General features: G+C 42.4%; 1 protein-coding gene across 1 annotated transcript; it reads left to right on the top strand.

The window, feature by feature from the left end:
- The first annotated feature begins 2,591 nt into the window (after positions 1–2,591).
- CCZ1 (CCZ1 homolog, vacuolar protein trafficking and biogenesis associated) lies at positions 2,592–14,940 on the top strand. Its single transcript, XM_069029680.1, has 15 exons — positions 2,592–2,776; positions 4,398–4,495; positions 4,622–4,715; positions 4,813–4,887; positions 5,907–5,954; positions 6,223–6,306; positions 8,278–8,453; positions 8,681–8,762; positions 8,921–8,982; positions 9,463–9,574; positions 10,163–10,196; positions 10,552–10,669; positions 12,165–12,323; positions 13,362–13,489; positions 14,597–14,940. Exons 1-15 carry the CDS (start codon positions 2,672–2,674, stop codon positions 14,650–14,652), a joined length of 1,431 nt encoding a protein of 476 aa, XP_068885781.1. The 5' UTR covers positions 2,592–2,671; the 3' UTR covers positions 14,653–14,940.
- The last annotated feature ends 198 nt before the right edge of the window (positions 14,941–15,138 follow it).

The raw sequence follows: 15,138 nt of genomic DNA on the forward strand, positions 1-15,138 counted from the left end.
TGCACCAGTGCTTGTATTGCAGCAGTAAACAGGCACCCCAGTCACAGACCAGGATCTCCATCTTACTAAGTCCTGAACAAACACACATCTAAACATTTCAACCACCACAAACAAAAATCTACAGTCCCTGCTGTTTTATGACTTCTTTGGTAAGAAATTATTTAACTTGACTATCAATACTGCCAATTTTAAGAATTCCCCTGTTTTGCTTTAAGTGAGTAGTATAAGCAAATGAACTTTCCCTCTGGCCTGATCACCACCTCACCCCTGCCTGCAGTGGAGCACAAGCAAGGAGTGGAACTTGGCTCCTTTTGTTTGATATCTTCAATCCTGACTGGATCTCCCCAGAAATTGTCTCAAGTGAGCTGCAGCCTTCACATGGACAGATCACAGTGAAAGGCCTGTTCTGCACACACTGTTGATTTTTAACTCAGAGCTGTAGGGTAGCAAACAAGAATTACTGTATGTGGATACCTCACCTTGACACATTTGGCCTGATCCTTCCTCAGACCCTGCTCAGGGAAAGGCTGCGGAGCTCAGCACAGCAGGGCCTTCCCTCGTCCTGCTTTGCTGGCAAGGGGAAGGAGTCACCTTCTGCTGTGACCTCTCTGAAAACACCATGAAATGATAAAGAAGATTCTCTCTGCAGCTTTGGAAACATTTCCTACAGCTGTCCGAAAACTGGCTGGCACTGTCTGGAAATGCTCTGTCTGTGGTGTGGCTCAGCCTGTTGTGTCACTCCTGCCTGTCCAGGCCGCGCAGGAGGAGCTGCTCACTCTTGAGAGGTTTGGGTTAAACGCCACCTGTGCGGGCAGGAAAGGTGACACCCAAGGCAGTGGTGATCTCTGCACCCATGGAAAGGAGTCTGCACACATCCACATGAACTCACATATCCAAACTCAGTGCTGAGCCAGCCCGGAGGACCTCAGCAAGGCCAGGGGAGGTGAGCCAGCACTTCTGTTTCATGCCTCCTCTCCCTCACAAGGCACCAGCCTCCTCCAGGCCAGGCACTGGGAGGGTTTGCAGCCACGGCACAAGGCAGTAGGGATGGGATGGAGATGACTCCAGCAGGATTTCCGGCCATGGCACAAGGCAGGAGGGATGGGATGGAGCTGACTCCAGCAGCCCAGGGGGAAACAGCAGTCATCCCTCTCTGGCTTACACCGCTCAGTTTTTGAGTACACACATTAAATATTAAATTGCTGCAGTCTTACAGCATCTCTGTTCCACACAATGCTGCTACTGCACTGGATTGGATTCTCAAGGAATATACCAGCTGCTAAGGCTGAGGACTATCTGGAATGATGCTACTGACTGGCAATGAAAGTAAATATAAGCTCAGAGTGATGATAGGAACTGAAATAAAAACAAAAGGAAAAAAAATTTGAAAAACTCAAGAAATACTGGGTTTTTTCAGATTTAATTTGGCACAACTTTAACTGAGTTTGCCAGTACATTCTTCTAAATTACTTGGTGGGATGAGATATTCAATGATATCTTTTATACCTTACCCAAGTGTTTATTTAAGCAATTATGTAACCTTAGTTTATTCAGATGCCTAAACTTCACACTCCTATGGAGAAGAAAAGTGATACATCTCTTACCGTGTAGCTGTTTTTACTTCTAGTTTAGCTCACACTGAATTTTATTAAAATGGGAATTGAAAAGTAATATAAAAGCTTATTTTATTAGTTAAATGCCACTATCTTAAATGTGCCAGGCAGAAAATGGAAAAATAATCAGAGTAGACATAATATAGCTATGTGTGGTGAAAGGATTACCTGCAATAAGTGATGCTGCATGCCAATTCCTTCCACATACTCAAACTTGATCTCATCTTTCAAATGTCGGATTCTACCTTTAAAAATAAAGCGTTTCTACTTTTTCCAGCTGCCAGGCAGCTCTGAACGATCCAGAGGGGAGTGAAGCGCTCGTGCTTTTGCGCTTCGAGCAGGGGTCCAATGGCCCGGGCACCGCGCCACACCCCGGCCCACCGCCCGGAGCTCCCCGCCTGGCGGGACCCCAGCAGGAATCGCGGTCCTGGCCGGGCACGGCCTCTGGCTGAGGGAACACCGGGCAAGGCCACTCGTTGAGGGAACACCGGGCACGCCTCTGGCTGAGGGGACGCCGGGCACGGCCTCTGGCTGAGGGGACGCCGGGCAAAGCCACTCGTTGAGGGAACACCGGGCACGCCTCTGGCTGAGGGGACGCCGGGCAAAGCCACTCGTTGAGGGAACACCGGGCATGGCCTCTGGCTGAGGGGACGCCGGGCAAAGCCACTCGTTGAGGTAACACCGGGCACGCCTCTGGCTGAGGGAACACCGGGCACGCCTCTGGCTGAGGGGACGCCGGGCAAAGCCACTCGTTGAGGGAACACCGGGCACGCCTCTGGCTGAGGGAACACCGGGCACGCCTCTGGCTGAGGGGACGCGGGGCCTGGCAGCCCCCGGGAGCCCGGCAAGGCTCCCTCGCCCGCCGTTCCCGCGCCCGTCGTTGGGGGCGCTGCGAGGCGCCTGGGCCCGGAGCGCTTCCCGGCCGCTGCTGCGCTTCCGGGGCGCGGAGGCGGAACCGCGGCCGGGCCGGGGCCGCTGGAAGCGCGGCGGGGCCGGTGCCGCGGCGGCCTCGGGCCGATCCCCGATGGTGTCTGGCGGCTGCCGGCCCCAGGCTCAGGATGGCGGCGGCGGCGGCGGGGGCGGCCGGCCAGGAAAAGCAGCTCGCTCCGACCCTCCTCAGTTTCTTCATCTACAACCCCAAGCTCGGGCCCAAAGAGGGAGAGGTACCGGGGGGATGTCGCGCCCGGGGATGCGGGGAAGGCGCGGCGGTCCCTCCGTGCCCGAGGCCGGGCCGCAGCGGCTGCGGGCTCGGCGCTGTCCCTGCGGAGCGGCCCCGGACAAAGGCGGTCGCAGCTGCGGCTTCTCCCGGCCCGCGGCTGCCGCATCCGCACCCGGCATTCGGGTACCCGCGGGGCCGGGGACGACTGCCGTCCCTACTGGGGTCTGTCACTGCTGCAGACCGAAAAGAAACCGTAACCGCAGGTGTTGTCAGCAGCAGGGCGTATGTTGTAGATGAGGAGCTGGACAGTCAGCAACTGTTTTACTGGTGCTTTAACTTTCTCTAAAAATAACTTTCTCGACGTAGATGCAATATGGTAGAAAGATTACTGCTTAGCTTAGTTACATTCAATTTACTGCTAGTGTTTATTCCCCACTGTGTCTCTTAGTAAGGGAAGTCAAGAAGCTCTAGTCACTAGCTTTAGGTAACAGCATACTGCGTGGTTCATGTGATAATCTTCGGCTTCAGTAGTTTTTGAACAGAGCAGTGTACTTACATGCTTGGCAGTGACAGGATGAGGAAGCTGAGCGTGCCCTCAGCACGCTCCTGGGTGACTCCAGAGCGGGGGCAGCTGTTGTTCCTCTGGAGGATGAGGTCCTGTTCGAAGGGACCCTCAGCGAGCTGAGGCCGACTGGGCCAGCAGAAACCTCGTGGAGCTCAGCGAAGTCCCGTGTGTGGGGTGGAATAATCTGGCTCAGCGTGGCAGGTCAGGGAGGACTGGCTGGGAGCAGGTCTGCAAAACAGGACCAGGGAGTCTGTGAACAACAACAGGTCGTACGTGAATCAGCAGCGAGCGCTTGTGGCTGTGGGAGAGAGGGCGGCTCAGCAGGTCCAGCCAAGCCTCCCCTCTGTCCAGCACATGGGAGGTTGCTGGTGGCTCCTCCAGGGATTCCCAGAGTAGGAAAAATACTGGCAAACTGAAATAGCCTGGTGGAGAGCCCCTGAGTCAGTCAGGGGGATGCAGTCTGTGGCGTACCAGAGGAGCCTTTGATAACCTGTATTTGTGCAGCCTGGAGGAGAGACAATGTGGAAAGGGGGCAGAGGGCAGTCTCACCTGCCTAAAGGATGGCGGCACGTGATGAAGTTGGGTTCTTGAAGTGAAGAATGAGGATGGATGAAGGGAAATTCTGATGAGATAGAAAAAAAAATTCTTCACAGTGAAGAGATCTAACACCGGAGCAGGGCTGGAAAGTTGGGGAATTTCCATCTCTGGAGGTATTGAACACATGACTGGACAAGGCCTGGAGCAATCTGAGCTGCCTTTGAAGCTTGCCATGCTTTGAGCTGGCTTTGAAGCTCGCCTTGCTTTGAACAGGCTGAGAAATGACTGGGGCCTGTGATTTCAATAGCCTTCAATTTATGAAGTACTTTGACATATCATGGGATGATTGACTGCTTAAGTGTGCTTAATATGCCTTTTATCCGTTATTACAGAAGCTTATTTTGGTACAAAATAAAATTCTGCTTACGTAATTAAGGGATTAAAAAACAAGCAAACCATGAACTCAATATTCTTTGATTCTGTTAAAAATGCATTTGCTTGGATTCTTTTTTTTGAATTTTAGGAAGAAAAGAAGATTCTCTTCTACCACCCAAATGAAGTAGAAAAGAATGAAAAAATTAGAAATGTGGGGCTATGTGAAGCTATAGTGCAGTTCACGAGGTAGGAAGTCTGATTGCATGGCTCACTGTTTTGGTACAAGCACTGTATTTTAAGTATCTCAGTTGTATGTCTTCTTGTTGTGAGTGTGTATGAATATCTGTATCTACATATATATTTTCTTTCCAGGACCTTTAGCCCAACAAAACCTGCAAAATCCCTACATACACAGAAGAATAGACAGTTTTTCCATGAACCTGAAGAAAACTTCTGGATGGTCATGGTACTTATGCATGTGATATGCATATTCCTAAAACACCATCCTGCAATGTTCTCAATGCATTCTGCATTGTCTAATACCAGCCTGTTCCACTTCCTAGGTTGTACGGAATCCCATAATAGAAAAACACAAAGATGGAAAGCCAGTCTATGAATATCAGGAAGAAGAATTGCTGGTAATAATGAACTTTCCTTTTTTCTGTAATGAGTTGTGTTGTATTTTAAGTGTACTTCTAGAAATATCTTAGTTTGATTCTTCTCGAACTGCTGTCAAATTAATTTTATATATATATCTATATCTATCTCCATAAATGGAAAAAGGGCAAAGTACTTTTCAGTAAAGTTTAAAGAAGAGCACAAGAAAGAGAATTATCCAGAGAACAGTTCAAGATCATTCCATAAACACTGGTGAAATATACAGCTGTGAGACTTTTAGCTTGGAGTAGCTGAATATTTCTGAGGATGTTTGTTTAATAAAGTTCTTAAATCTATGTGTTTTTATTAGGTGCAAGTATACGTGTTACTACTTTCTTGAGACTGCTAGTAATATTTACTAATAATCTGGAAAACCAAAAGAGCTCAAAACTATGATGGGATTTCTTGTCCAAGCTGCAGTATCATTAGGTCTGTTCAATTGTATACCAGAAGGGTATTTGGCAGGGTGGGATAATAATTAAAAAGTTGGTTGGTTATCCTGCCCCTTTTCATTATGGTGTGCATTACTTTTGTTCCTCTCTGTGTCCTAAGAAAAGGATTGGTGTCATAGGGACTCTATTTTGCCAGATAAAATAGTCTTTTTTCATCTGGGTTAAAATCTCAGCCCTATAAAATCTGCTGTAGTGTCCCATGTTCTTCAGCCTTTGATTTGGATGAAGAGAGAGCTGCCAGAAAGAGGTTCATTGTCACTGACTACTGGCCTCAGGGAAAAGGACTGTTTGTAACTGGAGTCCTTGGCATGAGTTCTTAAAGTGGTTTTGGTACTAAATGTGAGGGGGGAAGGGACTCCCTCTGTTGAAATCATACTTTATAAGTAAGAGACATTTCTAGATGCTGACTGAAAATGCCATTTAAATTTTCAAAGATTGATTTCTCCAATTTGTGTCTTAGCTGGCTCTTTGAAAACACGTTATGTGTAGCTCAGCCAAAATACTTGTAATTGATAGCTCCTACTGATATGCTGCTCTCTTTCCTGCAGGACAAGGTTTATAGTTCAGTCCTCCAGCAGTGCTACAGCATGTACAAGGTAGGATTAACACTGGAGGCTCAAGGCCTTTTACAAAACAAGAGCATGAGATACTTCAATCTCACATAAGTATTCTGCCTCTGCTGCCATATATACCTGGCCTGTGCAAATCTAAATGTTTTTTCACTAAAGAAGGGATACATTTGGATTGATGTGGAGTATGTTGAGGAATGGGAGCTGTGTTGTAATCTATATTCATAGCCAAGTTATAAGAAATTACTGTAAATGATTACCCCACTCACTGATTTTTTTTTCTTTAAACTGTTAGCTTTTCAATGGTACATTCCTGAAAGCCATGGAAGATGGGGGTGTGAAAGTTCTAAAGGAGAGACTAGAGAAGTTCTTCCATCGGGTAAGACCTAATTTTTAGGGCACATACAGTGTGATCTGCACTGGAAATAAAATGCAAAAAAAAAGCGGCAGCAGTGTGACTATAACACACAGGCAGTGGAAAAGATGTAGAGTCAACACAAAGTATGTGATTTCTCATTTTGTCAGATACTTCCTGCTTTTTCTGACAGAGTAGGTTCTTTAAGTGGAGTTGAACCACAAGCACGGTTGTGGCTTGATGGAACAACTTAACTGTTGGATCTTTTTTCTGATGGAATTGTGTTCTTTCTTTCAAACTTCTGCTCTGATGTTTGAATTGGTTACTGTGATAACAGTTTGTGCAGATCAATTTGAGTGACTGTTGAAGAATCATTGAGGTTAGAAGGAATTTGGGGAGGTCATCCAGTTCAGCCTCCTACTCAAAGCAGGGTAACACTGAAGTTAAACTCTCCTGCCCAGAGCTTTGGGTGGTTGAGAATTGAAAACATCCATGGGTGGAGATTCTGCAGGCTGCATGCACAGGCTTAAAGTCCTGCAGTGCTGTGAAATAGAGAATAGTTGAAATTTTTAACTTCTCCCCCTCCTCTACCCCCCAAGTGGAATTAGTAGCCAGTCCTGAGAAGGCTTCAGGAAATACTGCATGCATTATAACTGGTGTTCAGAATGTTGTTTCAAAGCTCATATTTTAGTGAAAGGATGTAAAGATAAACCTATTTTTCACATAAAGTAACTGACTGAGTAGTCACATCTGGCAGAATTTTGAGTTCCTGCATGAAAAGTTTCATCACACTTTAAAAGTGCCTGCCTGCCCCCATTTTTCTTGTTTGCATGGAAGGAAACAGGACTGCTGTCAGCAGTTTGTGCTTTTGTGGTAGAGATGTGAATATCTGATAACCATGGAGCATAGACACTGCAAAAAGGTGTTTAAAATTTTGTTCTTTTAACAGATTTTTAGAATAGCACAGTGTTGTGATAATGTAAACTAAAGTACAGTCTTTGCTTGTGGATTTGGGGAGGGTCTTGCTTGTTTCTCTGTAAGACTTGTGGTAGACTCCAGAATAAACACCACTGGCACAAGGAGTACTGTGATGAGCTGGTGTGTGCTTCTGTCCAGACTAAATTAAAAATAGACCTTGGCAAAAAAGAAAGTGAATAGATTTTTATCGCTAAAACAGAGAGACATAAGCTGTGGCAGAGATCTGTCAGCCTGTTGGTCTGCATTACTTGTGGGCATTTGGTAATGTGAAGTGACTGTAGAGGGAGCCATTGGATAAAGCATCTTTCAACAGACCACTTGACAGTGCATTTGAAATCTCTTGCTAAAGGTTACAGTCTATCAGGAAAGTGAATAATAGAAATTATTTATTCCATTGCACACTGAAAGCTAATTATCTGTCCCTATTTCTACAGCTGAATCTGAAACTAAATATTAGTAAGATAGGCTTTGCTTTCTTATACTCTCAAAAGATCTTGAACTTTCCTTAAAAGCTGTTGTCATAATGATTAAATAAAAGCAAAGTGACACTTGGAATCACATTCATGCACTCATACATGGAATCACAGAATAGTCTGGGTTGAAAGGTACCCTTAAAGGTCATCTAGGCCAACCCCTTGCTATGAGCAGAGGCATCTTCAACTAGATCAGATTACTCAGAGCTTTGTCCAACCTGGCTGTGAATGTTTCCAGGGATGGGGCATTCACCACCTTTCTGGGAAAGCTGTGCCAGTGTGTGACCACCCTCTTTGTAAAAAGCTTCTTTCTTATATCTAATCTAAACTGAGCCTCCTTCAGTCTGAAACTCTTGTCCTGTCACTACAAACCTTTGTAAAAAGTCTGTCCCCACATGAAGGAGTGTGTCAGGCAAGCAGCGCTGGAAGGATTTTTTTTCTTTGATTGCTAGTCCAGATTATTGGGCATTAGACTCAAATTTGTCATTTAAATCTACACCTTGGCAGTTTTCTGAATTCTAAAAGCCAACTGTCATTCTCTCAGTACTTGCAGACACTGCACTTACAGTCTTGTGATCTGCTGGATGTGTTTTGTGGAATCAGCTTCTTTCCTCTGGATAAAATGACTTACTTGAAAATTCAGTCATTTATTAATAGGATGGAAGAAAGCCTGAACATAGTCAAGTACACTGCATTTCTCTACAATGACCAGCTTATCTGGTAGGTACTTCAGTAAATCTTTTGTGTGTCTTCAATTTCTAATCCTATGAGTAAGTGTCACAATAGAGAAGCTTTTAAATTAGTGACAGAGTTGGATGAAAATGAGAAAACATGAGTCAGGCTACCATTTAGTAAGAAAGGCATTGGTCTGAGCTAGTTAGAGGAAAATGTGTGGTCTGAACTGCAGCACAGACATAATTTGCTTCTTTTTCCCCACAATGTTCTAGGAGTGGACTGGAGCAAGATGACATGAGAATTTTGTACAAATATCTCACGACATCTCTGTTTCCAAGGCACATGGAGCCTGAGGTAGTTGGGCTGGGGGTTTTTGGCGGGGAAGGTGGGTTGGGTGGTTTTGGTTTTTTCTTCCTGTTTACCTGGTACTAAAGGCTAAAATACCAAAGAGGAATCTCTCTCTTCTCTCTGCCTCTAAGCTGGTTTTTCCTGTGTGTTCTTTTTCCCCTCAGTTAGCAGGAAGAGATTCTCCAATACGTGCTGAAATGCCAGGAAATCTACAACACTACGGAAGGTAGGTCTTGCTTTACTGTCACTGCTTCTTCCCCCCATTTGGGAGGAGTGTGTGTATTTTGAGTACATATTCCACACACAGTTCATTCCAGAGGGTTGCACAGTAGTTGGTGCAGTGTAAAACCTGACCTCTGGAAAAAAGAGAAAATGCTTCATTAACATTCCTGCATATTTATTTTTCTTCCCATTGTTCTTAATGCATTGTATGATAAATTTGGGAATTGTTCTAATCATTTCTTTTCGGTCAAGCACTCCAGACAAAGGTGTAGATTTAATCTAGGATTTATCTGTTTGTTTTTCCTCTGTAGTCAGCATGTCAATGAGGAATTCTGTACTTAAACAAGCAGACAACATTATTTTGAGTAATTGTGGGTTTGGACATCCTTAATCACGAGAATTGCAGGTTTGGAGAACATCTGTTAAATTCAAGAAACTGAAATACAAAAATTCATCACCTCTCACCTGTTGAATTATTTTCTAGGTTTCTTACTGGACCTTTAAATCTCAATGATCCAGAGACAAAATGCCGTTTCCCCAAAATATTTGTTAACACTGATGACACTTACGAAGAGCTTCACTTAATTGTTTATAAGGTAGTACAGTTTCCTCTGCAATTACTCCACAGAATTAGGAATCTCTATGCAATGAAGGTGACAATGATGTGAAGTACTTAGGAATTGTATAGACAGGTGCATGAATAAGGCCAGGTTAAAGCAAAGAGACAGAAAACTGGCATTTCTAGGAACAAGCTTTAAACCCTGAATTCTCTTTTTGCCTCTCCTGTACCCTGTCCAAAGCAAACAATTGTTTTATTAAAACAAAATACCAGCCTTCAGTTGCTGTAAGTGATTTCATGCCTGGTTTTAGATAGGATTAATCAATAAAACAAACAAAAAAATTTTTTTACATTAAATGGGAGTCTCTTGCAGACATCTTTGTGTAAGTGCATTTTTGCAAGTTGTATATTTCCCCTAAAACTGTTAACTGGGCTGAATTTTAAAATCATAGCTAACCTGTGTTGTGCAGGACTGCAAAAACATTATCCTGTTGAAGTGTTACCTTTAAAAAAGATTTTTAAATTTCTTCTCACCTGTGTGTGACCTCACTGAAGTATTGTCATTTATTTGAGTTAGCTGAAGTAACCTGCTGTAAACGATTTTTTTGCTTTTGTTTTGTTCCAGGCCATGAGTGCAGCTGTCTGCTTTATGATTGATGGTAAGTACCTATTAGCATCAATTATTTGCCAAGATTTTTTATGCAAAATACTTCGACGTGCAGCTTGTTTTACTCTTGAAAAATACTCACATTAATTTGTTACTTGAGTCTCTTTTTCATGAGTCCTTTTATCAGTCTTTCATCTTTGTTCCAGTGGTATAAGTAACTCACTTCACACAAAAAAATTTCTAAACACTGCTTCAAGTAGCCACTTTTAAAATCACCCCTGAGGTTTTAATTATGGGAGAAATTTGTTCTTGGACTCTCACTGATGTTTAAAGAAAACAACTACAGAAATTGTACCTTTAGCTGTGGGAAGAGAATCTCACCTCTCCCTTTTCTCTGCCTGACACAGCTTCAATTCCACCCACGCTGGAGTTTTGCAGAAAACTGGACAGCATTGTTGGGCCTCAGCTCACAGTGTTGGCATCAGACATATGTGAACAATACAACATCAACAAGAGAATATCAGGGTTTGTACCACACTTCTTTGCCTGTTGCATTCCCTCATTAGTTGGTGAAAAGTTAGATTTAATGAACTGCTTAAATAATGGTAACATGAGCCCAAATTTTGAAAGCATTAATGGTGTACTTAAAACAATGCTTGTCTACTTTTCTGTATCTTTGTTTTTGAAGTGCATATTGTTGCATATCTGGGTCTCTTTGAAGTAACAATAGATGTTACTAATTTAGGAACAAATGTTTATTGTCTGGCTGAAATTGGAATTTTAGTGAGTAAATTTAGTTTTAGGAATTTTAGTTTGGTTACAGTGGAAGCTTTACATCTGAGGACTTTCCAGAGTTACTGCTTCTTGAAATGTTGCCATGTATAGTTGGTGAGGAAGAAAAGGTCTTTTTTGTTTTCTATTTTGCAGGACTAAGCTAATTACTTGAGGGACAAAAAACAGTCAAAAGAAAAAGGATTTTATTGCTTCATACTTCACTTAGAACTACAGCTGGCTTGCAATAAAATTGCATCTATTTTTTGATAGATTCATTAGCTGGGGAAGCAAGAACAGCACCACATATGGCAACGTAAGAGGAATTCAACCAAAGATGGGTGTGTGAGTGAACTTAGTGGTACCATCCCAAATCAGCAAAATCGCACAGAATAGAATAGGATGTGCTTGAAATTGTGCCAATCTACTAAATCATTAAACTTGGGGTTTTTAAATGTCATCTGGGACTGGCTTTGGCAGCTTTAACTCTTTAAAAGTTTAATGCCATGGTGTCCTGAAAACATGATACAGTTCCTTGACACTAATGCATGTGGGTGACAGAGAGCAGGGGTATCTGGTTGTTTGTTAAGGTGAGTGGTGTCATCACAGTATCTCCTGGTTCTAAATAATGCATTGCCTCAAGTACCAGTTCTGCAGCCAGTTTTTGGTCAGCCTGAATTTGTTGTGACTTCTACAAAAAATTACAGCTCTAGATTTTTATATTAACTTCATAAAAGAGGAAATGGAGGAAGACTGCTAAGGCAGGAGTTTGAAAATAGTCTCTTGCTTGGCCCACACAAATGATGGTTGTAACAAATAACAACTACATGAATAGAAGATGACTTATTGCTCAAAGACCCAGGATCCATTCAAAGCAGCTTGGACTGGCGTAGAGGAGAGCAGCAGGAACAAAATGGGGCCAGAGAAAAAAACGAGTTCATTAGAAAAATGCAAATGAATTACTACTGTGAAGTGGAACAAGGCCTTCAGACTCCCCTGTGAGTGTTTACTGGCAGCCTGAGTGGCAGAAAGGGAAACACTGGCTGGTTCTGCAGGCTTGGTTGTCTTGTTTTTTTTTAAAGTGTGTTAAAATGAAGTTCAATCTCACAAGTCCCTTCAGTGTGAACATAACTCCAGGCTAAGTTAGCTTTGCACTGGCTCACTACCCAATCTCTAGGAGGCCTGTGCTTATAGAACATGTTGGTATTCACAAACCACAATTTTTTTTTTTTCTTTTTAAATCTTCTAGGGCTGAGAAGGAACCTCAGTTTAAGTTCATCTATTTCAATCACATGAACTTGGCAGAGAAAAGTACCATTCACATGAGGAAAACACCCAGCGTATCACTTGCATCTGTTCACCCTGACCTCATGAAGATTCTTGGTGACATCAACAGTGACTTCTCCAGGTAATGCTTAACTATTGAGTAGTCTGTAACTCCTACTGCCAAGCAGATTTAGGTTTTTTTCAAAGTAGTGGAGCTTTCCAGTCTTTTTGTTGATGGCTGGCTGTTCATGTTTGGTATTTTTTGTTGATCTAGAAATAGTCCATCTTAAAAAAAAACCTTCTACTGTCCTTTTAAAAAAATAACTTAAAATTGAGGGCCAGGGTCTCTATCCAAGAAAATACTTCATCTATTGGAGGCTTCAGAGTAGTCATAACAAATGGGATGGGAAGCACCAGAGTCTGTCTAATCTGGGAAAGCAGTATAAAGGACAGGGGCACCTGCTTCTGCCTGTGTCATACCTGCCCCGACACAGCTGGTGGCTTCTAGAGGTGGGACAATGGATGAAATGCAAACCTTGCAGTTACTGCAGTGCTGCTGATAGAGAAGATAAGTGGCTTCTTGTCAATGGGTATCACACTGCAAAGTGGGAGAGACCCTCTGTAACTACAAAAGTTAATGAAGATCATGACAATGCTGAGTGATTGGGATGCCTGATACTCTAATTAGCACTAGCAAGTTTCCCACTCTGCTTAAGGACAAGGTTTTAACTTTTCTGTAAATGAAAAAAAGCATGTGTCATCATGTTATGGAAGTACTGGGTTAGTGACAGCTTTATAGAATATATGTAGTTGTTGAGCATAGTTTAGGTCTAGGTTTAACAGTTCAGTGAAAGCTTGGGATCACCAACCCATCTCCAGCTTTCTGTATTTGGTCACTGTGTGGCAAATCCTCATTCTGTGAAGTGTGTCCTTGCCAGAATGGAGGAGTTTTCTTCAGAGCACTGGAGTGTTTGGCTAATGAAAAAATTACTGATTTGGGGATGTCCTAAGCAGCCATTTATGAAGCCTTCATGCTGGACTGAATGATGGCCAAGTTAGAACTGATGTTTTCTTTGACACTGCACAACATTTCTGACATTGAGCTGTCCTAATGATTACAGATAAAGTTGTTGAAGATGAACTTGCTGCCACCTTCTTTACTTTTTAAAACTTTTTTCAGAGTTGATGAAGATGAGGAAATTATTGTGAAGGCAATGAGTGATTACTGGGTAGTTGGGAAAAAGTCTGACCAGCGAGAACTGTATGTTATTTTGAATCAAAAAAATGTAAATCTGATTGAAGTTAATGGTAAGGATTGTTTCTTATTACCTTCAAATACAGTTACTCCTAAAATGTGTGTCCCTAGAGAAGTAATAAAACCATCTCATGAGAAATCTAGAGAGGGACTGATCTTTGATAGAGCAGGTGAGTTTGCCTAAGGTTTTAGTCTGCCTACTACCAGCTGTGAAAGGACATCATAAATATTCAGCAGGCATTCTTAATTATTAATCAGTCATCCTTCCTCCTTCAAATAATAGAGGACAGCACTGTGAGCTTAGTTTAGGAGTAATTTAAAAAGTGTATTACAGGTGAGAGATGAATATATTTACATCTGACTTTTTATCTGTCAGATCCAGGCATAGTTACTTACACATTGTGGCTGTCCTGTCAGGGATCCCCATCCATCGCTATCTTGTTTCTAGTGGGGTTTTGAGAATGATTTACTATGACTGAGAGTGAGAATTACCACTAAGATGCAATAAGCTTTTACATTGCTATTTCTCTAAAAATCTGTTTGAATCTTACTTGCAGGAATTCTAGGGTTCTCTTTTAACAGGAGGCACTATGCTCGCTTAGACAATGGGAAAGAATTTGGTCCTTTTCCAGGACCAAAGCCTAGCAACCTACATTTTAAAATGAGGAATGAGTTGCATAACTTGGAAATCTTTCTATAACTGTGTTTCAGCATCAAACCTAGCATACAGAAGCAGTAAATGATTATTTCTGTGCCTGATAAACTTAGAAAGTGTTGTCTGCCAAATAACACAAAGTGAACATTTTGCAGACTTGATTTACTGTAACAGAATACCCTAATTCCTCCTTTCTCTGAAAAGGGGGTTATAATAGACTTCCTTCTGTTAAGCCAAGTCTGCTGCTGTTGCAGTGTCTGGTGAGAGGCCCATCATTTGCACTTAAGCCACTTAGACACAACACAGCTTTCAGGCAGTGGGAGATGTCAGACTTGCCTTTCTCCTACTGAAGACAGCAACATTAGGTGTATTTCTACATTAGAAACTCTTAGGGCTTTTTCTGTTTGAATTTAATTATATTCTCCATGACAATCCCCAGGGTTTTTCTTGAGGAGGTTTCTGTAAAATACCATACTGATGTATCTTTTTTTCTTTTTTTAAACAGAAGAAGTGAAGAAACTTTGTGCAACACAGTTTAATAATATTTTCTTCTTGGATTGATCTGCAAAGGGCTGATTTATTGAAGATGTCAATGTCAGGCACTTGTTCAACATGAGAAGTTATTAGTCATATTATTGACTGGAATAATGACAATAGTAAAGCAATACTTGCTTTGTAAGAATCAAAATTTGTACTAAAATCTGTAAACAGACCATAAAATTTTTAAATTTTAAAAATGTTTATGTGCAAACTAATTAAAAACCAGTCTGAATTCATCTGTACCATTCCATTCTGATAGGTTATGTGAATATTTTGCTGAAAAATAAAACTAATAATTGTTACACTTTAGGAGCATCTGTGTTCATTTGCATCATGTGACTTCCTGCTAGTTAACCACTTACCCAAGACCCTGGTGTAAAAGACTCTTCCCTCTGAAACCAGCAATTCCTGTGCATATGGCTGAACCATGCTTACAGCTTCCTACAAGTGAGGGTCTTCTAGGGTCGTTTTGGTTTGGGGTTTTTTTCCTTATTTGGATAGTACTTT

The sequence above is a fragment of the Aphelocoma coerulescens genome, chromosome 14 (genome assembly GCF_041296385.1).
Source record: "Aphelocoma coerulescens isolate FSJ_1873_10779 chromosome 14, UR_Acoe_1.0, whole genome shotgun sequence".
Classification (NCBI taxonomy): domain Eukaryota; kingdom Metazoa; phylum Chordata; class Aves; order Passeriformes; family Corvidae; genus Aphelocoma; species Aphelocoma coerulescens.